The sequence below is a fragment of the Metopolophium dirhodum genome, chromosome 9 (assembly GCF_019925205.1).
Source record: "Metopolophium dirhodum isolate CAU chromosome 9, ASM1992520v1, whole genome shotgun sequence".
NCBI lineage: Eukaryota > Metazoa > Arthropoda > Insecta > Hemiptera > Aphididae > Metopolophium > Metopolophium dirhodum.
In genome coordinates this window covers 16599472-16624579 of record NC_083568.1, presented here as the reverse complement: position 1 = coordinate 16624579, position 25108 = coordinate 16599472, and the positions used below count along the sequence as shown (strand labels likewise).

The window sequence follows — 25108 nt, the reverse complement described above, 5'->3', positions numbered from 1 at the left end:
GATTAATTAGAGTAGGAAACGTTGCGGAAACGGCGCGTGTTGTACTACAATACTACTATAACCGCGTATACGGTATAGGTAGGTAGACGCATAGAAAGTCCACGCACGGTCAAGGCGGAATATTATCGCGGACGTCGGCGTAACGATATAATCGTCGTCGTTTTTCTCTCGAAGAGCCCACGCCGAAGTAAAATCACTGATCGTGTTAATTAGGCTGAACAATACAATAAACATGCGCACAACGTGTGTATAACGTGCGCGCGCACCATACAGGGTGATTTTTCGGTGCTTAAATTATATTTTTAATACGTCAACTCGGAATATCATCAGCTACAACTGCGACCTGCAATATATTAAAATAATCCAGAGACGTCCTAGAGATTTGCTAGGCCTATGGAAAAAAATATTTCAAAGACTTACATAAATAAAATATAATTTTTTGTTCACTGCAAGGCGTGTCTTTGAAATACCCACTTTACAAATTTAATGAACTTCAGAAGAATTATCCATCTTTTGGTAGAAGTAGAAAAAAATATTTGAATTACACCGAAAAAATCATATAACAGGTGGTATGGACGGTACCATAATATCATCAAGAATAGCAAGTATTGGCTGTGAGTATAATATTAGTATGCTGTAGTGCATGGAAAAAAGAAGCTCTATGGTTTTCTGAAAGTATTTCTGTATACCACTTTGTGTATACTATTACCCTCCCTATAATATTTGCACCATTATCATATGCTTGACCGCAACAGTAATTTACTTATTATTTACATGTGCATTAAGTATATGTAGTATATTGCTATTTTATTTCTAAGAAATTGCTCGTTATTTCTTTATGAAACATGCAATTTTAAATTCTGTGAAATAAAATAATTTTTGAAACCTATTTTCTATTTTTTTAAACTCGAGGCTAAAAATCTGAGTAAAACCCTGAGGTTGGGTCTCGTATAATATTATGACTTATGAGATATGATGTCGGTCAACCTTAAAGCCGAAACTTTGAAGTGGAAGTCTGTTTAAAAAAGCATAACGCTTAAGAAACACAGTTGGTAGGGGAGGTCTTTAAAACGAGGGTTTTTGAGCCCCTGCAGACAAAGCATCCCGCACACAATATTATGCAAGTATAACGTTTCAAACAAAATTACGACGTAGGTTTTCAGCTTAACCACAACTCATGAACACGCGTGCTAATTGTCCGATTTTCGCACAGCCAGTACCTATATTATGTAGTGATACAACACCGGAGTTTCATGGCTGTGCATAGCATTAAACGGATTTAATGACGTCGCCGAGTTCGGAGTTATATTATAATATACACGGTCGATTTACCACGACTCGTGACATCAAATTATAAGAAATTAATTATTATAAGTCGATAAGATATTATAATTTGTATACACTTATATACGCAAGCCAATTTAAATCGTTAACGGATGTATTGACCGCGACTCACAACATATACAGTCTGATATTTGCCATATCTGTACACGCCGACCAGTGCGCTCTCCAGACCAAGACCAAACGATTGATTATATTGCTAATGTTGTTTTATTATTATTATTATTACTATTATTATCAAGAACAGTAATATTATGGATCATGGTTGACCCTATGGTGTCGTATATTCGACCTATGTCCATATAATTTATATGTTATAGGTATGTAATATGTAAACTGTATAGTGTTTGTTCACTCTGTTCCTTATCCCCTAGTGTTCGCAAACGCATACCACTAATTTTGAAAGATAAACCGTAATTAGGTATATAATTTTGAATTATTTCGGACGAACTTTTTAAAATTATTTATAAAGTCATAAAATCCACTGTTACCAATTGAAGGGTGACATTCCAAAACGTACTATTGCCAAAATATACAAAATCGAGATACGCCATCGATTCTTATAGAAAAAAAGGCGGGAAGTTGATTGGCGCTATCAGAATTAAACTTTAATCATCTATTCCATGAAAAAAATCGGTTCATACATGTATAAATCATCCAAAACGTACTTATTTACACAGTATCACTATAGGAGATAATATTTAACAAAAACAAAACTGCTCTTCCTGGAAAATCAACTTTATGGCAATAGTACGTTTTGGAATGTCACCCCTCATATTGCACTTTCTAATTTAACGATATAACACTATAGTGGATACTGGATGTAGTGCACAATAATATGTGAAGTTCGATTAAAACTTGCGAATGTACATACACTTTACTTTACTAGGCAGCACTGAATTAAATATAATATACCTACTATCTTATGAGTTTCTCGAGAAATCAATGTTTTATACGCAACTGTGATGGTCGTTTAAAAATATCTTAATATGATTCATTGCTTATCGTATAATATTATAATGTATTAATGTATAATATATAAATATAGGTAAGTATATGTGATTTGAAACCAATACACTTTCTAAAACCCTTCCAAATGCACGTGCATATTATAATATTGTGTGCGGTGTAGTTTGACATTCACCCACATGACTACGTTCGGGTTGACCAAACAAAAACAGGACGTAAAAGAAAAACGTGCGTTTACTTGTCACCTCGCCAAGTCAAACTTTTACTAAAAGTATACAATGTTACAATACGTATAAATATTATTATTATTAACGCCGTCGAGACTAATATGTTAATTTATTATTGATCTACGCGGTCTACGAGTCTTTTGGAGTGATACACATCCAAAGTCTCACGTAATAAAATATGTGTGAATAAAATTAAACTGGTGTGAAAATCGTAAGTTAATAATAATAATACGTCAGTGTACCGAAGATAAACCCTAAAATCGATTAATCTCGGGTATCCTCACATGTGCAGCCTACTATGATGACGATGATAATATTATATGTGATGGTCGATCGCCGCAGTTGATCGGGACCCGAGGGTGACATCCGATAAAGTATAATAACCGCGGGCAGATCGATTGATGCAAATATCATACTAATGCGGAGACGTCGGGTCGTAGGTACCTATATATAGGTAAAGCGTGGGCTGAACGAGAGGACACAAATCAGCGTACTAATTGTACGCGTGCCATTGTATACATAATATATTACAATAATGAGCTAATCGGCGCTATGACTATATTATTATATTATTACGGACTCACCACGCGTGTTTACAGGTATATAATATATAATACCTACAGCGGCTGGTTTCGAAGTCGTGCGACACTTGGTCGGAATAATTATGGTCTGCAGCAGTACGCGTGCGGATGTTGGATTCACGGACCGCACTCGGAGGGACGTTTTCGGTTCGAACTTACAACAAAAACCGAAACCAATAGTAATGCGATTAGAATGAAATATGGAATCTATGTCAAAAAATATCGAAAACGGATCGTTGCGCGGTCCACTGCCCGACAATAACAATATTATATTATGCGACGGCAATATCACTATATTTTGGTGTCGATGCGTTTTTAATTTACAATTTTACAGGTTCGTGAATTTAAAATGTTCACGTGCGTGTGTGCGCGAGCGGGTGAATAAAAACAAATTAACGACGTGCGGCGCTGTTGACGACTGACCGGCTTGTGTTGCGGCGGGAAACGACGAGACTTCGGAGACGACCGGCCGGCCGTCGAGGCGCCCTCCTCTAATAAGGCGGTCGATCCGCTGTGCCCATAAAATATGTATAATATATTATCATATTGCGTACTTGCACGGATAATGATGTATATTATTGTTATTATAGTGTACGTAATAATACGACAAAAAATGCATTAATGAATTAATGCATTAGGCAAAAGCATTTCTCCTGCGGCAATGATGATGCTGCTGCACATAACAACGTGAATCCCCCCACCCCCCGTGCGTGTTTTCCCGCCGTCGCCGTTTAGTTTTGTTATTGTTTTTTTTTTTTGATTTTCACGCACGCCCGAATAATAACGCGTGTTATACCTGAAGCGGACTCGTATAATATATTTTGGCGATCCGCAAAACTGTTTAATATTTTTAACTGAGATATTTAGCCTTTAATAAGACACAAGGAAAATCTGTTGAAGAATGACGGTATTCGGGTCAGGTCCATAATTAAACACGTGTATATTATAAATTATAATGTAGAAAACGTAGATACATATTTTCTTTATTCTAATTTACTAATTTACTCTTAATTTTATTCAAATATCGTAAATCAAAATGTATCATAATATAGTGTAATAATTATGTTACCTACTTCCTCATCGTATCCTCGAAACCAGATCTTATTTGGCAATAACGGTTTATATGTATTTCTTGAGATAGATCAACACGACATGGATCAACACGTATTGGCGATTTATCAGTGTCGACGAAATAACGTTGGTGGTCTACTGTTTAAAAGGTTCATATCTACAAATAGCTCGTAAACATATTGATTCTTGCATCTGCAGGATACCAAATTCCATGATTTTTATTTCAATTTTGAGTAACATAACTATCAATATACTATAGTATGCGTCATATTATATTATATATTCATTAATACTACTATACTAGCATTGATTATAATATATTATATTTAATGTTTATAATTTTAACTGCCTAAATATATATATTTAAATTATTTAAATGCTATTTTAAACAACCACGTGTATTAGACCTGTTTCCAAAATGTAATATACATAATATTATGCAGTATACGTTTTTTTCGAAAGTTAACTATGAGTGTCATCCGGCTAACCAAATAGAGCTTTCGCATTTAATATTTTTTTTTATTAATCTGTATTTTTATTAATGAAATCTTTATATAGGTATATAAGTATTCCTGCGTAGTGCGTACGTTTTTTTATGTAACTTTTTTCAAGTTTTATGCCATTTGTCGGCTGTATCCATGGGCCTATATGGCAATCAAAACTTTTATTCCATAGTTTCTCCCTCAGATACTTTTGTTAATGGAGTACCTGTACACTTATAAGTACATACAAGCACATATTAAAAACGAAACTTAAAAAATCCACATTGATTATGTAAGATAAAACTAAAAATTTAACAAAACCAAAAAGTTAATATTTAATACCTAGTTGCAAACAATTTAAAGTGAAACCAAATAGTAAAATTTAGTTCAATAATAGTCATATACATTGGGTCGATAAAAATAAAAAAAAACAAAATCAAGTATGAATAAATTACGTTAAAGTGAATTTATTTAAACAGCAATATTATGTTAATTATGAGCATATATAGGTACTATTTATATCATACTCAAAAAAGTTCTATTGTTGGCCGTAATCTGTTGAACTAAATGAGTTGAAAATGTATAAATATATTTTATAGTATGTGAATCTTTCTGAAATACTGAGAAAAAATACAACTTAGATTATAATGATTACCTATAGGTACACTTAAATTTTAATTAGTCCACACCTTAATAACAATATAAATAATATATATAATATTCCATTGGTGTGTACCAAAATTAATAATATTGTATTGTGTAATTTTACTAAACTTATATATAGGTATAAATATATAAGATTCAATATAAATATAATGCATACATTTTGGTCTAAGTATACCAATTCATATTTTCATAATATTCATAGATTATTAGTTATTACAATTATTTGATAGCTATTAGTTTGTTATCACATAATATTTTACATGGACTATGTAAAAGCAATGTACTGTTTATAACATAAACATTTTGATTTATGTAGGTCACATATTAATATATTAATATATTATCATAGATCAAGAATCAAGATTATCAAATTATAAAATAAAATGTCATATTATTATATTAAGCATCGGTAGGTACCTATAGTTAAAAACTGTGGAAATCGGTCGAAATACCTAATATTAGTATAAGTACCTATAAGCAGTACAAATGATTTTTTTATACGTATTTCACGGTAATAATTTCACACGATATTTAGTTCACCTATAATAAGTGAAATGGATAAGTTTTGAAATTAGTTGTACAAATATTAAGTATTTACAGCAGACAATGGCTTTCTACGAATGTCGAATTTTGTAGGAAATAAATACTTAATATGATAATAACTAATAGTTATGTAGCTCTATTAGGTTAGGTACTGTATCTAGTGTACTATATACTGTATCTAAATAGTAATAATTAAAAAATGTGTACGTTGGTTTATTGTTTTAATTTTTTTTTTCAATAATATTTATTATTAACAACTTAAACGAATAGGATGTAAATGATTAAAATGAGTTTCTCTACAACTTAATTTTCCATAGTTCGATTTTCTGGATATTACCTGCAATTGGTTAGGATAAAATGTAAAAAGTCCTGAAGGGTCTTAACACGAAGCATCTATATGTTATATACAACATTTTTACATTGTAAAAATGAACCGAAAAAACAACGTCCATGTGGCACTTCCCTTCATTTCCTACATAAAAATAAGTGCACAAAATATATTAGCATACATTTGAAAAATAATAATAGGTATAGGTTCGCGGCATGTAGTGATGTACCTACCAATAATAATGCGCTATATAGATACGAACACAATCGCGACGGTATATATATGTAATTAAAAATCAGTCAGCAGTCGTCGTCTGATGTGACAATAATTATTATATTATAATAATAATAACAATATCGGTCATCGTCCTATATAATATCCTTACCTCGTTTGTTTTCCTACGTGAACCCCGTCGCGTCCCGGACCTGCAGAGTTACCCATACTCCCACGCTCGTTAACGTCTCCACCGAACGGTTTTCAATATTATAATTATATGCGTGTATAGAGCGTAGTGTTACCGATTTCGCTTTTTAATCACTCTTTATACGCGTTTATAATATTATTTGTACAGTGCGCGATACCCATTAAGCATAATATAGCTACATCCGTTATAAACTTAACGTGGATAAATGTAGGTAAACAAAATTCATTGATTAACTCTCAAATATTATACTCAATAATAATATAATATATTATCATTTTTATTTATATTTATATTATAAAGAAATATTTTAATAATAAACCAAAACCGTAACTCTGTTGTGAGACTTCTAGGTGCCTGGTGGCCATTTAAGTGGTTCATTTAACGACGCCTGGCCTATCATAATAATATATCTACAAATGTACGACGATCATAGGTCACGTGTCGCAGTCGCCGTCATGTTAAGAATACTGGTATATACGTTGGTATGTCGGTCAAAAATATAAAATATAAAATCACCATCGTTTAGTAAAATTTATCGTCGAAAGTATACGTAGGTACAAGTTTTCATTTTTCGGCATTAATAATAATGATACGTATAATGCCTAATCGTTGGAAAACTATACGTCGTCGAAAATACTAGAACAATATTTTGGAAGATTATGATAATTTGCAATAACAGATGTTTAGGTACCTAAATATTATTCGCGCTCGAGTTTCTCGTCGCGGTGTGCTACAAATCGTGCCACTGCGCACGGCGTGGCAGTCGTCGCAAATTCAATTCGCGTGTACCTGACCAATTTGTTCGTGTTAAAACCCATTTATCTCTATATGTACATTAAAACGCGCCCATTATATTAAAGATACGCGAGTAGATTATTATCATACGCGATGATTCCGATTTCAATGGTTTTACGCGCTGGGCGTCCGAACATGAATAATTAATATAATATTATATTATTGTTATACCTATGTACAAGACAGTTTGTACTGCGCCTAAATGTCACTACGGAAACTCGGCCATCGAAACAAATTCTAACTATAAATATATATATTATATTATTATTACAATAATTAAGTCCCTATTTATATTTTATATCATACAGAACACCGATTGAGCGTGCATTTAAGGTCACGCGGTCTCTTTCTACAAATTATTGTAATATACACGTACATGTATATTGGACATGATAATGATGTACAATATATAATCTTGGTGCAGTGTTTCAAACGGATGGGTTCAATATATCATTATCATACCAGCATATCCCTAATACCTAATATAACATCGTCATACTGTACAGTAAACTTCGTTGACTATAAATTAAAATACATTTATTACTGCGCCTGTGATAATAGCACTGATTATATTGTTAAATTACCTATATTATAATATATATTACTATTGTACATATACATCGGTCAACTAATTACTATGAATTAATATTATGTATAAATGCTATAATTATTATATATGGCTCATGGCTGCAGCAGGTATCCACTGGAGCGCGTCATGGACCGGAATTTTCGAAGAAAAATGGTTTCTAAATAAATTATGGCGCGTACACGTAAAAATATTTAAGCCATTGGTATAAAAAATGTATGCTATGAGTTTCTTATTTGTTTACGTGATGATCATAAATATCGATGGCTTAATTCAAAAATGTTGTATGTAAAAAATAATGAATTTTACAGTATAGAGCCAATTCAATGATTTTAATTTTGTATGTATCACTGAAAAGATTATGCAATAACTAAACCAAATTGAATAGTTGTGATGCACTGCTTATTTACCCTATCAATAGAATATAAGAACTATTTATGAACTATTTTTTCAACATTTTTTAATTAAGCCATCGATATAGTCATTTTACTATGATAGTCATTCTGCAGACGGGCGGACACCCACAAGTTATCATTACTTCCTCTAACCAATTTCATTTTGTTGTACCCAATTTGTATCTATTTGTTCCCTCCTTAAAAAAATATGTCCGGGCCACAGGTACACCGACCCCCTTTATAGAGGAACTATTAATTAGGTACGAAATATTATATTTTATGTAGCATTTGCTTGATATGTAAATTCAAAATAAAAATGTATTTTATCTTGATAAAATAAATAAAATACCTATTGAAATTTAGAATATATTATAGTTGGTGAATGACAAATGGAACTCAGGAGTACATATTTTTACATAATATTTCGACGTAAAAGCTAATCTTGTATATGTTTTATTTTATAAATATCGAACTTGTTTAAGCATATTTTATAAACTGGAACTCTTTCTTGTTCAACATTATTAGGGTAATTTATTAATAGGTACACTGAAAAGATAGTGAAACCATTTAAAAAATATCCATTAACATTATTCAAAATATTTTGGAAAATGTTGACAGTCTAAAGATACTGGTTTTATGTATACAATTTTACATTTCGTAGCATATAATAACCCTGCATGCAAAAATTGACTCGAATAACGGTGGATAATTAAAAATTAAAATAATGCACATACTCTCTTGCATCAACTTTCGAAAAATTTAAAAAAAAACCGAAAGTGTTGACAAGTGGACAATTTACAGCAAAATGTGTTTTCAACTGAGTCCGGTAAGTTATAGTCTAAACTCTAAAGACTTAAAATATTTTTACTGATTACAATATTATTATTACCTATTATAATTATTAGTGTTATTACACTTCACCGTATTTTCAGACACAATTATAATATATTATAGGCTATAGAAAATTAATCTTCTTTTTATTTTGCAAAACTTGCACTTTGTGTATCTACAGTCACCTGTCCTAGGTTAAATCATAAAATATAATATATATTACTATTATTAATGACACTAGATCGTTACTGCCTGTCTACGAATAGATTTTGAGGTTTGGTTAAATACAGTGTACGGTTAACAATAAAAAATAATTTATGTTTACGAAATTTTGGTTTTAGATTATTTACGTTAAAATATTTTTTTTTTAAGTCGTTTACTATTCCCGGATTATTGTATACAATTATCGCATCAATGTTAATGCGTGTACGTGTAATACTGTAATGTGTATAATAAATAATAATCATTTTATTCATTCATTCAAGTGAAATATACATAGGTACATTAAGTAAATACTCTTACATATACAAACTTAAAGTTTGGTTAGGTTAGGAATTAGGATATACTTCCTATAAACTACTTTACAGAAATATAATTTTTATTATTTTTATAGTTTTAACTAATTCACATATTACAATATGCACAAGTCACATATTTTATATAGGTACCTATATAAATATTATACTAATATACTAAATTGTTGCTACTATTTTAAGCAATAGTTATAAAATGTAGCCATATGTAGGCAATTCTTCTTGATCGAAATGTATAATAAAATAATTATAATTAGGAAATTAAAAAAAATTACTTGATAATTAGATATTTAGATTATCGAGATAAATGGTTATTATTTTTAATTGACACAAATCGTATTCGAATTTGTTTTTATAGACAAGACTGTACGAACTGATATTTTACCTTTTAACAACTTAAAAAAAAATATAATTAAATTAAAATAAAATATATATTCATTAATCAAATAAACATCTAAATGGACGATTCTGATTTTTATCAAACTGACCGAAATCCATGTTATTATAAAAGCCGAAAAACACGTTTATCTAAAACGTATGGGTACACTTTTCGTAACTATTTAGATTTTTCGACACATTGAAAGCCGACAATCTGTTTGGTATGAATTCCATTTAGGTATTTATCTACTTACACGTGTATATACTATATATACATAATACGTAATATAGTAACCTTCGTTTTTGAGAATAGGTCAAAAACAGTTTATTGCAAGCCTATTAATTAAAAACTTGTTTGACTTAACACAAACATCATCTTTCACTGTATACCTACTATATTTTGTTCCTCGAAAGAAAAAAAAACATATTTTCTATACTAAGACAACACGTTGTATCGAAAGTATGTAAATATTTTAAGATAGAGATACCCATGATAGAAATAAATTTACTTCTATCATTAAGGTACCTATCAACGAAACAATGTTTGAATGTCAGACACACGCACACACGTAGGTAGAATATATTAAAACACCATTGATGGCATCGATGGTACCTATATTGTTTGATACAGCATGAATATTAATAAATTTTAATTAAAAATTATTATTTATTTATACTAGTAAAAACGAGTTGGATATTTTAAAAGTCATGACTCGTTGTAGAATTAAAACAGTACCTAATCACTTTATAATACATTATAGGGCTATATACCTACAGTCTACACTCAAGTGCTAAACTAATCGGTTACATTGCGCTAATGGGTTACTGTCTGAACTCAGTCACTAGGTATATTCATGATTTTCAACACTATTTAAAAATGACATCACTATTACAGTTTTGATTTATTAACAGGTCCTATACCTATGCGTAGACAAAGTATAATAATTAGTATACTATACGCTAAAGTCGAACACGTGACGACTACTATTTAAAAAAAGATAAAGATAATATAGTATTTAATATTTTTATAATAAACTGGGTGATTCAAAACTTACAGTAAATCTTTTACATTTTTATGTAAAAATAGTAAAATTTCAATTGATTTAAATTAAGGAACAATCGTTAGCTGCCCAGAAATCAAATTTTCTTTTACGGATAGCGATATCCAACCGGACGCTAGCATATTGTCTTTCACTTCACAAGTTGGCACTTGGCACAATTTATAACAAAAAATACAAGTTACTTACTATGATTTTAAGATTTTGGCACCACTGCAAAGAACGCCACGCTACCAGTTGCACGCAACTATATATTATAATACTCACTTAATTAGTATGTAGTAGTATCGTATGAATAGGTACATAATATTATAATAACTTAATCACTAACAATATATAAAATAATGTTTTCTAAACAGTTCTCATACACGGTCGTCTCCTGTCAGTTGTAGACGTCATGGTATCTAACTTTTTTCTGAATAGTAAGATTCGTATTGTTTTTGTTTAATGCATACCTATATAAATGTTTCGCTGTATAATAAAACTTAAAATTATACTTGTTTTATTTTATGTAATTAATGATATCTACCAATTTATTTTGTTTATGGCGTTTGTATTGTTTTTATAGCTGGTTACTATTTGATACGTCATCATATACTTTTCACTTTATTCCGTTTTTCGTCCACTATTCTAACACATTCGTATTCAACGATGCCGATTCATAGAACAATTAATTCTACTTTGCCGATTGCTGTGTTGAACTCATAATACATTTTTCCTACCTATTATAATTGTCGCGTTCATAAACACTTATTTGTTTATTTTTAAAGTTTTTGAAAATCGTATAACGCCTGTCTCGTGTGCTTTTAATTGAAATTTTTTTCTATTTTTAAAAATAAACGATTGCCATTATCGATATAAATAAAAGTAAGACGCAGTGCAGCATTGCTAGTAAAAACAACCCATTTATGGTTGATTCACTAAATTAGTCGATTATCCATAACTTTATCATGCAGTTATTGACCTATTGTCGTATCACACATAGAAAACTGTTGTAGATTCAATACCAATTTAAGTAAATCTCATAAATATTTAAACGTTAGATTCCAACTAAGGTTGGTTTGGTGGTTAACTGGTATTCTCGGAAACACACTAACGTTCATGTCGTGTGAATTGCCTCAATATTCCTCCTTAAAACAAGATACGTTGGAGCCCCCTTACAAAGTGTTGATGCACTTCAACTACGCTGGTCTAGTTCTACGCACACAGCCTTCATATTGCCTATTCTGAACTCCTTGATAATGCACTGTTTGCAATTCACTTGCATAATATTACCAATATAATATTAAGTAGGTACCTAATATTGCTAATATAAAATATGTACTATTACTATCCACTATCACTGTTTCGTATAAAGTGTAGACTGTGGAGTTGTTTCTGCCAAAATGAAAACAGGTTTGATATTCATTTCAGCCAAATCTAGTTTGAAAGAAGCATTTAATCATTTAGAGTTACCCAAAACGACCAGGACTAGGACATCTGAACATGGTTCTCTCATTGTCAACACATATCATATCAACATAATATAGTTTAAACATTCAGATAATTTATTTTACAGGAAATTTATTACCTAATGTACCTTACTAATCCATGGGCTCAGAACCAGAAGGTGCTATATCGATTTTTTTCAAAATCCACTTTTTGATACACACAGGTTTAATGATCAATGCTCTATAATCCTAGCTCACGATTATTATTATTTAGCATATTATTTTGAATTATTAAAATAAATTAAAATTTAATTATTACTTTAGCTGCATTTGTTCATTTGTTGTTTTGATGGTACTATTTTAATTTAAATGATTTGTCGTGCACTCATGTTGAACACTACATTTATTGTTCGTACAGATGTACAAAGTTAGTTTAATATTATTATACATTTATACCCAAAAATATCAAACATTCAAACTGAAAGAATTACAATTATATTTATTAATTTTATTGTTGTAATAAATCAACCAAAAAAACCCAATAATATTATACAACAAACCATTATGTGTATGTACCTATTCTTATATTCTTATATCAATAAATCATTATAATGTAAGAAAATTAAATATTTTCAAGGTATAACATTATAAAAAAAATAATAACTTATGATTTTATTATTGTATGTAACAATCTCCCTCTATATGAGGAACATTTTAAAAATGCTGAGATTATAATATATTAAATATCAATCAAGTATTACTATTATTGATTGCGTTATTGAGTGGTTTAAGAATAGGGATATGTTGTTTTGATAAAATATTACATTGATAATTCAAAATATTGAAAAAGTTTAATATATATTTTTTACTTGTGGTAATTATATAATATAATCAATAATGGCACAGTGTGTAAACTCCGCTTAAAATATTTTGAAACAATAAAATTTAAAAAATGGCACTGATTAATAATTTTTAGTTTTAAAAATAATAAATATAAAATGTAAAAAATTAACATGGCAAAAAATGAATCAATTGTTTTTTTTTGGTGTAGCAACGATAACTGTTTTTACTTCGGTATATGGTTGCAGACCATATTCAGCCATTTCTCTACCATGACCAGACATTTTGAAACCGCCAAATGGGGCTTGTACTCCAAATACATTGTAACAATTAACCCTGTATGTGTGAATTATTTAAAATAAGAAAAAAAATTCAAGTTATTCTCACTACTTACCAAACAGTTCCAGCTCTAAAACTCTGAATAGCCTTATTGACTGTGTCTATGTTCTTTGAAAACACTGCTGCTGCCAAGCCATAATCAGAGTTGTTGGATCGACTGATTACTTCGTCAAAATCGCTGAACTTTAATATTTGTTGAACAGGGCCAAAAATCTATAGAATTAAATAATAAAATTATTAAATAACGACACTTAAATACATAGGTAGTTGTAAGTAATTCTAAAATGTACTTCTTCTTTTGCTATTTTCATGTCATCTTTAACGTCAGAAAATACAGTTGGCTGTATGAAATAACCCTTATCTCCAACTCGTGAACCACCAGTGACAAGTGTAGCTCCTTGTTTCTTTCCACTGTCAATCATGCTAAGAATTTTTTTTAATTGTTCTTCATCAACCTAATCACATTACAATAATTTTCTTTCATAATATTTATATTTTACGAGTATTGTTAAAATAAAATTTACCTGTGGTCCTTGGTGTGTTTTGGGATCAAATTGATCTCCTACAATACGTTTTTCTGCTCTTTTTGCACTTTTCTCGACAAACTCATCATAAATAGAATCTTGAACATATGTCCGAGAACCAGCACAACAGCATTGTCCCTAAATTAAGATTTAAAATTAAAATTAAAATTTAGATGTAAGTTTGAAAAATTACATTAAATTATATAATCTTAAAACTGACCATATTATAGAAAAGCCCATAATGAGCACCTTCCACAGCTTGATTAATGTCAGAATCACTGAAAACTACATTTGGAGATTTCCCACCTAGTTCCAATGTCACTCTCTTGAGATTGCTTTTAGCAGCACCTTCAGCTATGATTTGGCCAACCTAATTGAAACATATAATCAAAATATATTATTTTTATAATTTTACAGTGAATAATTTACCTCAGTCGAACCGGTAAATGCAACTTTATCTACGCCAAGGTGATCAACAATCGCTTTTCCAGCAGTTGGACCATAACCAGGAACAATATTAACAACTCCGGGTGGAAATCCTGCTTCTTTCACAAGACTAGCAATGTATAAAGCAGTAAGAGGAGTCTGTTCAGCCGGCTTTAGAACAACAACATTTCCTGATCAAATTTACAATAGATATTAAATTATTGTAACTGTAATACATATATTATAACATTAATTATTAAATAATTTACCCATGGCCAAAGCTGGTCCAATTTTCCAAGACAACATCAACAATGGGAAATTCCAAGGGATAATTTGACCACATACACCAACTGCTTCATGTCGGGTATATGCAAAATAATTACCGTCAATTGGGGTAACTTTACCGTGATTTTTATCTGCCCAACCAGCATAGTACCGTAATACACCAGCAGTTCCAGGTATATCGTCTGACAATGCAACGCTATAAGGTTTGCCATTGTCTAATGCCTCCAAGGTCTGACAAAAAATTAATATAATTTAATTTAAAAACTTTTTAAGTATAATATACATTAATTAGGTAGTAATTCTTACAGCTAAATAAACAGCATCTCGTTGGATTAAATCTGCTAATTTGTTGAGAAGCATACCACGCTTTGAAGCATCCATTGTGCGCCAAGGGCTGCCCAACTTAAATGCTTCTTGTGCAGCAGCAACTGCATTGTTGATGTCCACCTGCATAGATCATTGGACAACTTAATATAATATTATAAACACAAGAAATTAACATAGTTAAAAAATATGGAACATACAGCATCCCCTTCTTGAACTTGAGCAATTGGTTCACCAGTAGCCGGATTCAGTGTATCAAATGTCTTTCCAGATGATGATTTCACAAATTCATTATTAATGAATAACTAAAAGAAAAAAATCAATTAAATCAATAAAATTTACAATTGTACCTATAATCCAGTAATCACAGAACTGTCATAGTATTTTGATGTATTTATTTTTTTTAACAATATTCTGTTTTTATATCTCGTGTTATATCTAAAGATGCCTGGTTGTGTTAAGAGGATGTCAGGGCACTATTTGTTTTTTCTTTCTGACTTACGTTTAGCAGAACCAACCCTGTGTTATTACTTTTAATATTAGAGTGAATTAGCCTATTATCAAACTTTAAGTTTAAAACATTACCTGTGTCCCTACATTGGATATTTTATGATATTTTAATTTTTAGGTAAGCTATGAGCATGTAAATTATTAAAATTTAAAAATGCTTATAAATAATAAATTGTAAAAAAAAATACAAATATCATAAAAAAGCCAATGTAGGGACACCAGTAAAGATGTTAGCCTAAAGTTTGATAAGACTAAGACAACACATGCAAAGTGTATAATTCCGTCTTGAACAATATGAACATCTGTAAAACTACTATTACCTATAAGGTATAACAGAATTACCTGATAAATTAAATAACTTTTGTTCTAATCAATGTTCTAATATATTTTTTTAATACTAAAAATGAAAAAACTTAAAATTTAATTTAATTATTTTTGAAAAAATTCATAATAGCTAATTTATAGGAAAATATTGATTGTAGAAACGTTAATTTAAGTCAAATAGTTTTAGCCATAAATAATTTATTATTCATATATATTTAATATTAATATTATTACCTTTAATCAATATTTCATTTTTATTTGTCAGGTCTTTCTATTAGGTACGTCTTATATACAGTAATATAATGATAAAATAAAAATAAAATAATAATGTACCTAATAGAAAAAAACATAATATGAATATACAATATACATAGATATACACTATACATAATACAATTAACAGTTCCCAGTGTTGGGTAATATACTTTTAAAATGTAATGAAATTACATTAGTGTTACCTTAAATTATTTTTATCACGTTACATTACTCTTTAAAGTAAGAAGCGCGTTACAAATAACGTTACTTTTTTTTATCATTGATAACAGTTATTATTTTTTTTTAATCATATTCAATTCATATTATTTAATTATTAAGTACTTATATATTTTACAATCATAGACCTATTATGTTCAAATGTACAATCATCTCACCTATATACCTATATGGCTATATAGTCATAAGTCATAATTAATTTTAATTAAATTTTATTTTTAAACCAAACTCTTTTCTTTCTACTACCTAATAAAGTGATAAAATTTATTCCTGTTTAATAATATTGTTAACTATTATCGGAATCGAAAATAAATATAATTGATTTTAATTTTTCTGGAATATCATATCGGCTTGTTTTTGTAATACATTCAAAACTATTATATTTAAATAACGTGGAAAATAATGCATTAGTGTGTTACTTCATAGAAATTACTTTTAAAACGTAATTTTGTTACAATTGCTTTACTTTAAGTAAAATGTAATGAAATTACTGCTGCGTTACTGAAAAAGTAATTTCGTTACAGTAATTTGTAATTTGCATTATGTTACTACCCAACACTGACAGTTCCTATCATAGAAAAGAGATTAAACTATACTGGTGCCTATACTAAACATACATAGACAAAAAATGTTTATTTCCTTCAATACATAATAAACTACAGATAACCTTTCACTTTTGTAGTTTGGGAAAAAATATATCAATAATAATTCTAATTACAGGTACAGAGCAGGTAAATTGTTAGAAGGATAGTAAAATATATAAGAATATATAAGAATAATCTCATTTTTGAAACATGATATCATATAAATGCTAAGAAGCCCTTTAGGTATAATGAAGTAGGTATTCATATTGAAGTATAATATGTATAAGTATAATATATTCATATACCTACATAAAATAAAAATCTCAACTAAAGAAATATAAAGATGATTAGACAATATAAAACAATTAAATTCACTAGCCTTTACAGAACCAATTTAAAGTTTAATAATATCAAATTTACTGCAACCTATGATGTGAATGTATAGGAAAATACCTAATGTCTGAAAATACTTAACTACTATAAAATATAGGTACATTACACTTTTGATGAGATTCTACAATTTTATTTATAAGTAATATTAACCCACCTATCTAATTCAGTGATAAGTTTAGTACCAATTAAAATGATTAGATACAGAAAGACAGCAGTGATTATTAGTTTTTACATTTTATAATAACTATTAATTAGGTACCTAGGTAATAAAATAAAGTAAAATAATATCATCTCTAAAGACCGGACTTATATGTTTTTACATATCGTTACTGGGTCCATGCAGTCTTATGAGAGTAAAAAATGTAGACGATTCGTTCAATTCCGAATGCGTGGGAAAAAGTGTTTTTTGCATAATTGAGAATACACCCATTTAATTTTTTTTGGAATATTTTGTAAATTGTGAGAAAAAATTTGTATTTATTTTGAATTTTAATATTACGGTACCCAGAAAAAAATGTTTGAACATTTACAATTTTTTTTTTTATCATTTCCAACTTTTACTAAAGTGAAATAGTATTCCATTAGAATACGCAACTTTTAATACCTAATTAATACCTTACTGTTAAAATAATATTGAAAAAAAAATTTTAAAATACATATTTAGGCAAATAATGATGTTTATTGAATATTTTTGCATATTTTGCATATTTTAGCATATTTTTTAAGTTTTTTAGATAATATTATCATCATATTTTAGGTATTTTAAGAGAATATAAATACGGTCTTTAATCATCATAGTCACTTAAAGTTATCTTTATAATTAGGTACAAGAACAGAATTTATTATTATAACCTATTATAACACAAATTCAACAACAGCTCAGAAATACCAAAACACCTACTACCTATATTATAATGCAGCACTTAAATCTATTAACACAATTTTTCTCATGCACATAGTTAATAGTTTATGGTCACAGAAATTGAACATTAAACGAGTAAACAGACGTGACACAGGTTATAAATAGGTACATTTAATAATATAAATAGCAAGTAACTACCTACCTCTGTATACTTAATCGGTGGGTTGATTATCGGTTTAGGGGCAATGTTGGAGAAACACTTTTGCACCACCGGCACCGTGGACCCGGAAATCTTGTTCATTAACCGAAACATGTTTGCCTGGTGTAGATACAACGACAATCGAACTGAAGTAAACGTTGTGACGAACAAAAAAAAACTGCAGCCGTAGTTGTTTTTGTTGTTGGAGAAGTTCACCTGAGCTTTTGGTTATTTTGCCGGTTGAATGTGCAAGGCAGTGTGCAACAATAAATTATTGTGGTGGCTACCGACTACAACATTTACTGTCAGTCTGACGGTCTACTGTATAATATGATTTATTATAGCGCAGTACAGACTTATTTAATCGTGGCGCGGTCGTGTTCAAGGCCGAACGACCGGCACTCGGACACCGGGAAACAGTCAAGATTTATAGATTATCATAGACCTTTATTATCAGGACGTCTATGTAGATTATAATATAATCTATTAAGCCTTATGGGTCTCAGTTATCAGTATTTTCTCGTCAGATTTAAAATCTACAGTGTTGCCACTTTCAGTAGGTGTTACAAGTTTGCAAATGGGGCTAGGACAGTTTTCCCGATTTTGATAACAGCGAGATATCATCAAAATCAAATTTCGGGAGATCGGTTATGCCAACCTTAGAAACATAAATTTCCCGCATAAAAATATTTTTAGTTTTACCTAACCAGCGTTTCCCACATAAAAATACAAAAATCTTAATTTAAAATAGCTAAAAACCTAACTACCACTTATCAATTATAACTACAGGTTATCAATATCCGAATTTAAAAAAAACAAATATTGGAGCTACCCATTACCCACCAAAGTTACACATTAAAACCTTGAATGCTCAAAAACTTAAAATAGTTTGTTCATGACACATCTAGTGAATCTTTGTAACACAGAATTCATAATAATTTTGATTATTCTTGATTAACTTTTGATAAAATATTACATGATTGAGTGACTTACATTTCCAATAACAATACGATGCGACATATGTTGAAGAATATTGGTGTATTGCTATTAATTTTATGTTCCACAACAGTTATTTGTTTTAAATGCAGTTTCAAAAACTTACATATGTCCATACATACATAAGCTCCTCAAACATTTCCTAAATTTTGTTTTAAGCTTATTCAATATTATCAAAGTAAGGCGTTAGCCACCCCAAATGCTATTTGCGCCCATGCATACATATTAGTATCAATTGTAAATTCATCATAATATATAAACAGTATAAGACTTAAAAATTGCATTTACTTGTCTAAATTCTATATATATTTTATGTATAAGGTACATAGTTACATAAGATACAAACATAAGTAATGTGTAAATTATAAAACTAAGATTTTATATATGTACTAAAAAAAATTATATAGCTAAAATTTAAAATATAAATATAATATTCGTCTAAGTTTATCAATAAATAGAAACAAAAAAAAATACATTCAAATATACATTAAATAGACAAATATAACTTAAGAAGTATGAAGTGAAGAATACACTGTTGAGTACTGTAGAGATGTGACAAGTTGTCTTTAATTAACTGATTCGTTTTTTTCAAATAAATGAACTGGTTCAGACAGTACAGTGAATCATTTGATCATAAGAATCATAATTTATTTATTCGTGACCACCACTGACGAGTTTATTTAATTGAATCATTAGTCTAATGCGAGTTTGTTCTTTTCATAATTATACAAAATTAATTAAATGAATACAAAATAATTTATTATAAGAATCTAAATAATAAATAGTATACAAGAAGTCACCATTTCTATTTTTTGGTTTTTATACATCAAATTTGACTTAAATAATATAAAATTAGTTTATTGACACATTAAAAACACAGTAAATAAAAATCATCTACATCTTATATGGAGTTAAGTAAAAAGAAATAATAATTAATATTAGTCCCAATTATCTACACACCAAGTATCTATTTAGTTAAATTTTTTATTTATTTTAAACTAACAAACCATGTTTAGTAATCAAAGGTCAGGTATTTATCAATAGAGTAATATGGTTTGAAACTGGCTGGACAGTGATGTACTGATGTGATATGATATTTAATCTTTTAGTCGGGTAAATATTTAAACATAAATTCAATCAACCAACCAGGGAAATTTTATTTTAGTACATTGAAAATGAAAATTTGTTTCTTAAATTACATTTTAACCGTTTCTTATTCTATTTTATTGTATCTTTTAATAAGAAAAATTTCAATCCCCTAAAGAAGAATTCAATTACAGTAAAAATATTAACTTCAAAAAATACAAAATTGTTTGTTTGTTTTTTCAATATTTTATTTGTAATATCTATTTATTAGATTTTGTAATTTGTAATTTAGTTTTATAATATAGGAATTTTTTGTATATCAAGTGTCAGAAATAGCGTGGATTTTTGTGAACGAGACATCTAGAATCTACATATATTTTATTGTAATGATATGCTCACACACCATTATAATAAACTAAAATTTTACAGATTAATAAACAACAGCCAGACTGTCGCTTGTAGAAATCGGTCGCATCAAATAAAACCATTGACAACGACAACTAATAATTCGACACGCACTCATAACAATATTACGTAGGATGTGTGTGACCTTATTTTATGCTGACGCCAAAGAATAATCTAGTTCCCAGGCCCACAATAAGTTAGTGACAAAGCCACCCTCCACTCTCTGGTCAGCATCCTCGCGTCCGTCCCTTAAACCAGTGCATGAGCACCAACCACCGAAGTAACAACCTCTCAAGTACCAAAGAAACCGATTTCAACGAGCGACAACTGGACTTCTTATGCAAACAATAATCAGTGCGTTCGTTAATTCAATTTGTGTATCTGAAGTAGTACTTTATTTTATCTAAAACCTAAAACTCTTACAATATTGTCTACGAACAACTGCGAATCAGGTAAGACATATGATATAATATTTTATGTTGATTGCAGTCAATACGTTCTATGTGCTTTTTTCCATAAAATCATATTGTACGGTGTATTTGATATAATTCTCGAATATACGATCTCGAGAGCCCTCTGAACATCTGGAGGAAGGTAATAGCGTAATTTTTACAATTCTAACTTTTACTATTTTAATATAACTATCGGCAGGAGCCGTATTTATAAATTTATTTATATGTTATCTTATTCTACGTTATTACACTATTATAATCTATTTTTCATTTTTTATATATATAATATATAATATTAGGGCCTTGTCCTTGAGTATAGGTAGGTGCAACGTTTTAATGTCATTAATTATTATTAAGGTGTTAATATTAATAAGGCAGAATTTAAATCTCTACTCATGGCACCCAATTTATTTAGTTGTGCCTTAACCACAGTGGCACAGGTCACGGATTACAGAATAACATAATATTATTATATATAAATAAATACACCGGCATATATCCGGAAACGGTATTTCCAACTCTATGTGGTATAGCTTAATGACGTTCTTTCAAGGGTGAACACAGAAGTTGAAGCTAGATGCCTATTTTGGTCATTACTCGTAAACCGCCATGTGGAACTGTTAGTGGAAACAGTTTTTTCAGAAGAAGTTTTTCCAAACAGAATAATCTCCTACATGGCTTGGGTACATGCATACACCAGTTACTGTATATTGCTTACTAAAATTGGAAAAAAAAAACAACTATATTAATTAAATTATTTTGAAAATAGTATTCATTTAATGGCTCAATATCATATAAAAAATCAATGAAGGTAAAATAGTAACCAATCAACATTATTCATAGTCCCAACACATAGTGTATCCCAATATATAATATAGCAAACATCCTTGTGTTATAGTTGTGAACCTATAGTGTATACTTGTATTATTTATTATTATCTATGCCTTATGGAGAAAAATAAAAAATAACAATATAGGTAAACATGTAAACTTTTTAATATTATGAATAATTAGTAACTCCATCATCATTAACCATTACTATAAAATTTAACACTAAGGACCATAGTCAATGCTTAAGAATAAGTATTGCTTAAGTAAATGTTGGTAATTTAAAAACTAAAAAAGTTGTGATATAAAAAAACAGGTTAGGTTAGCAGCTATAGTAACTAAAAGCAATGCTTGATGCAGGTCTCGACGATCCTTAGTTTAAGTAACACTATTTCTTTTCTTAGGCTAAAGTCTCGTATGAATCTCGTTTAAGTCATAAGTAGGTACAGCTTAAGCAATACCTATTTTTAAGCATCAGCTATGATAATGGCCCTAAACATTTACAAAATATCAGATATTAAATCCACATCTGACTGCAACTTTGTAAGATAAATAATTATCATTTTAATGTATCTGTTAAGTTGTTTCAGATGTATCACCACCAATAAGTAATACATTATAGGAATTTTAATACTATACAGAACATACATGATTTGAGTTATGAAGGTTTGAATGTGATTGTTGTAACTTGTAAATGGCATATTAAGTTTAACTTGGATTTGCAATGATTTTAATTCTTTGTAGATACATTTGACCTAGAAATAATACACTGTCGTATAACATAAAATTTAAAGAATAGGCAAGCAGATTAGTAGCCAAAATGTATGTACGACTTACGAAAATTTAAGGTGAACTGTTTAAATTTGTAATTTGTAACAGCACAGTGCACACGATAGTGAATAATAAACATATTGTATAAAAGGTAAAAAATGTAAAAAAATTAAATAATTAATAAATTAAATAAAAATTAACAAAATATTAACGAATAATTATTATTTACATTTGAATTGAACATAACCTCAATTATTGTTTGCTGACATTTGAAGTGGTAACCATCTACAACCTGAACAATGGTTACACATGTTAATAATTCATTATCATAATTTAAAATCTATGATTATTTGATAAAGCAAATTTAGTATGGTTTTTTGGTTTTTTTTATGGTTTTTGTAAGCTCTCTATTTAACAACTGGAAAATTCGTTACACCAACCATTTAAATGGAATCTCCATAATATTCTCCATCGACAAACTTTAGATTTCACCATTTCTCGTTCTCCTATGTGGGATTAATCTCATCCACAAACAGACGACCACAATAGTTCTGAATAGAGTACATACCTAATAGCTAATATTATATTATATATCTGTCATTTACTAATTCTCAATACGTTTATACCTATTGTCCAGCGTTAGTAAATTTCAGGACATGTCATATTAAAGTATTATAATTTATGACAAAATACATTTAGTTATAATCATTTTCGAGACGTATAATACGTCATAAACTTTGATGATTGAGTTCATCAATTATATAAACAATTGTTCATGTTTAACACTAAATAGATTTATTATCGATGTGATTATATGAATAGGTAACTACTTCTAGGAAAACTACTGACATAGAAAGTTGTATGTTACCGGCGTAATTACCAAATGCGAACTAACGTATAAATATGTAATAGTTTTTAAAGTTCAATAAATCTATAAGTTGTAGCTGATGACGTTTTCATAAGCTAATATTATACTTTTAAGTTCCCAAACGTTTCGGTTTAGGCCCTTCTAAAACGTAATCCCGGAGTCCCCCCCCCCTAGTTGTATTTTGGAAAAGATTTAGTTTTTGTACGACGTTTCTGAAACTCGATATTTGTATAGTTTGGAGGTCGGTGATCAAATTCGGTTTCAGGTGTCGAGACCATAGGAGCCGTTTTTCTCCGTCTTTTGGGGCTTCGGAAATTTAAAATTTGCGTTTTTCGGGGTTTCCGGTACGGACACTTAGATTTCGGGAGCGGTGAGCCTTTTTTCGTAGTCGGACGTTATAGAAGACTTTGCGCCGTATCGATGGATACCAAGATCGAGGTTATCCCACTTTTGGTTCGGGAGTTATGATTTTTCAAGTGTTTTTTGTACTTAAAAAATTACGTAGTTACGTGTATTTTGGATTTTAGGTTTTCGTTTGATCAGTACGAAACTCGAGATTCCTGTCTTTTGGTGTACGAGGATTTAAAAAGGCTCTATGGTTGAAGTACGTGCGACCATTATTTCGCCCGTAATCGGAGAAGCAAAAAGTTGAAAAACGCAATATGTGATTATTCGTATAACCAGACGTTTCCTTATGGTATACGTATGTATGACGTTTTAAGTAATAATTGTTTTGAACTTTTTTTCACATTTATTCTAGTAGGCGTGTTGCTTATTATTTATTAATGTAAATCGATAGGCATATAAGAATAAAATATTAAAACCTATAAAATAATAGGTCAATTAACTCTAATATAATATTTGAGGTAACAAGTAACAACACAAAATTGGATGTACATCAAAAAAATTAGCTCCTTTAATATGGGTCGTATCGTTTTGAAATCTTTGAGGTACAATGCAGTG

General features: G+C 29.5%; 2 protein-coding genes and 1 long non-coding RNA gene across 7 annotated transcripts in view; all 3 read right to left on the bottom strand.

Moving 5' to 3' along the window:
- Positions 1-3648, bottom strand: part of LOC132952262 (uncharacterized) — a 36467-nt gene extending 32819 nt beyond the window's left edge. Inside the window, exon 1 of one of the 5 annotated variants that reach the window (XM_061024499.1) lies at positions 3122-3648. The gene's annotated coding sequence lies outside the window, so the exon portion shown is untranslated. The remainder of the gene's footprint in view (positions 1-3121) is intronic. The other 4 variants (XM_061024502.1, XM_061024497.1, XM_061024500.1 and 1 more) reach the window with 4 other exon arrangements.
- A 9829-nt stretch (positions 3649-13477) lies between these two features.
- On the bottom strand, positions 13478-19170 carry LOC132952537 (aldehyde dehydrogenase, mitochondrial). The gene is made up of 10 exons (XM_061024859.1): positions 18744-19170; positions 15577-15681; positions 15359-15499; positions 15037-15283; positions 14771-14958; positions 14562-14711; positions 14342-14479; positions 14108-14272; positions 13873-14030; positions 13478-13814 (listed from the first exon to the last, which is right to left on the bottom strand). Exons 1-10 carry the CDS (start codon positions 18852-18854, stop codon positions 13667-13669), a joined length of 1551 nt encoding a protein of 516 aa, XP_060880842.1. The 5' UTR covers positions 18855-19170; the 3' UTR covers positions 13478-13666.
- An 831-nt stretch (positions 19171-20001) lies between these two features.
- On the bottom strand, positions 20002-23513 carry LOC132952113 (uncharacterized). Its single transcript, XR_009665446.1, has 3 exons — positions 23344-23513; positions 23155-23261; positions 20002-22396 (listed from the first exon to the last, which is right to left on the bottom strand). It is a non-coding gene; the product is annotated as an uncharacterized LOC132952113 (long non-coding RNA).
- Between the last annotated feature and the right edge of the window lie 1595 nt (positions 23514-25108).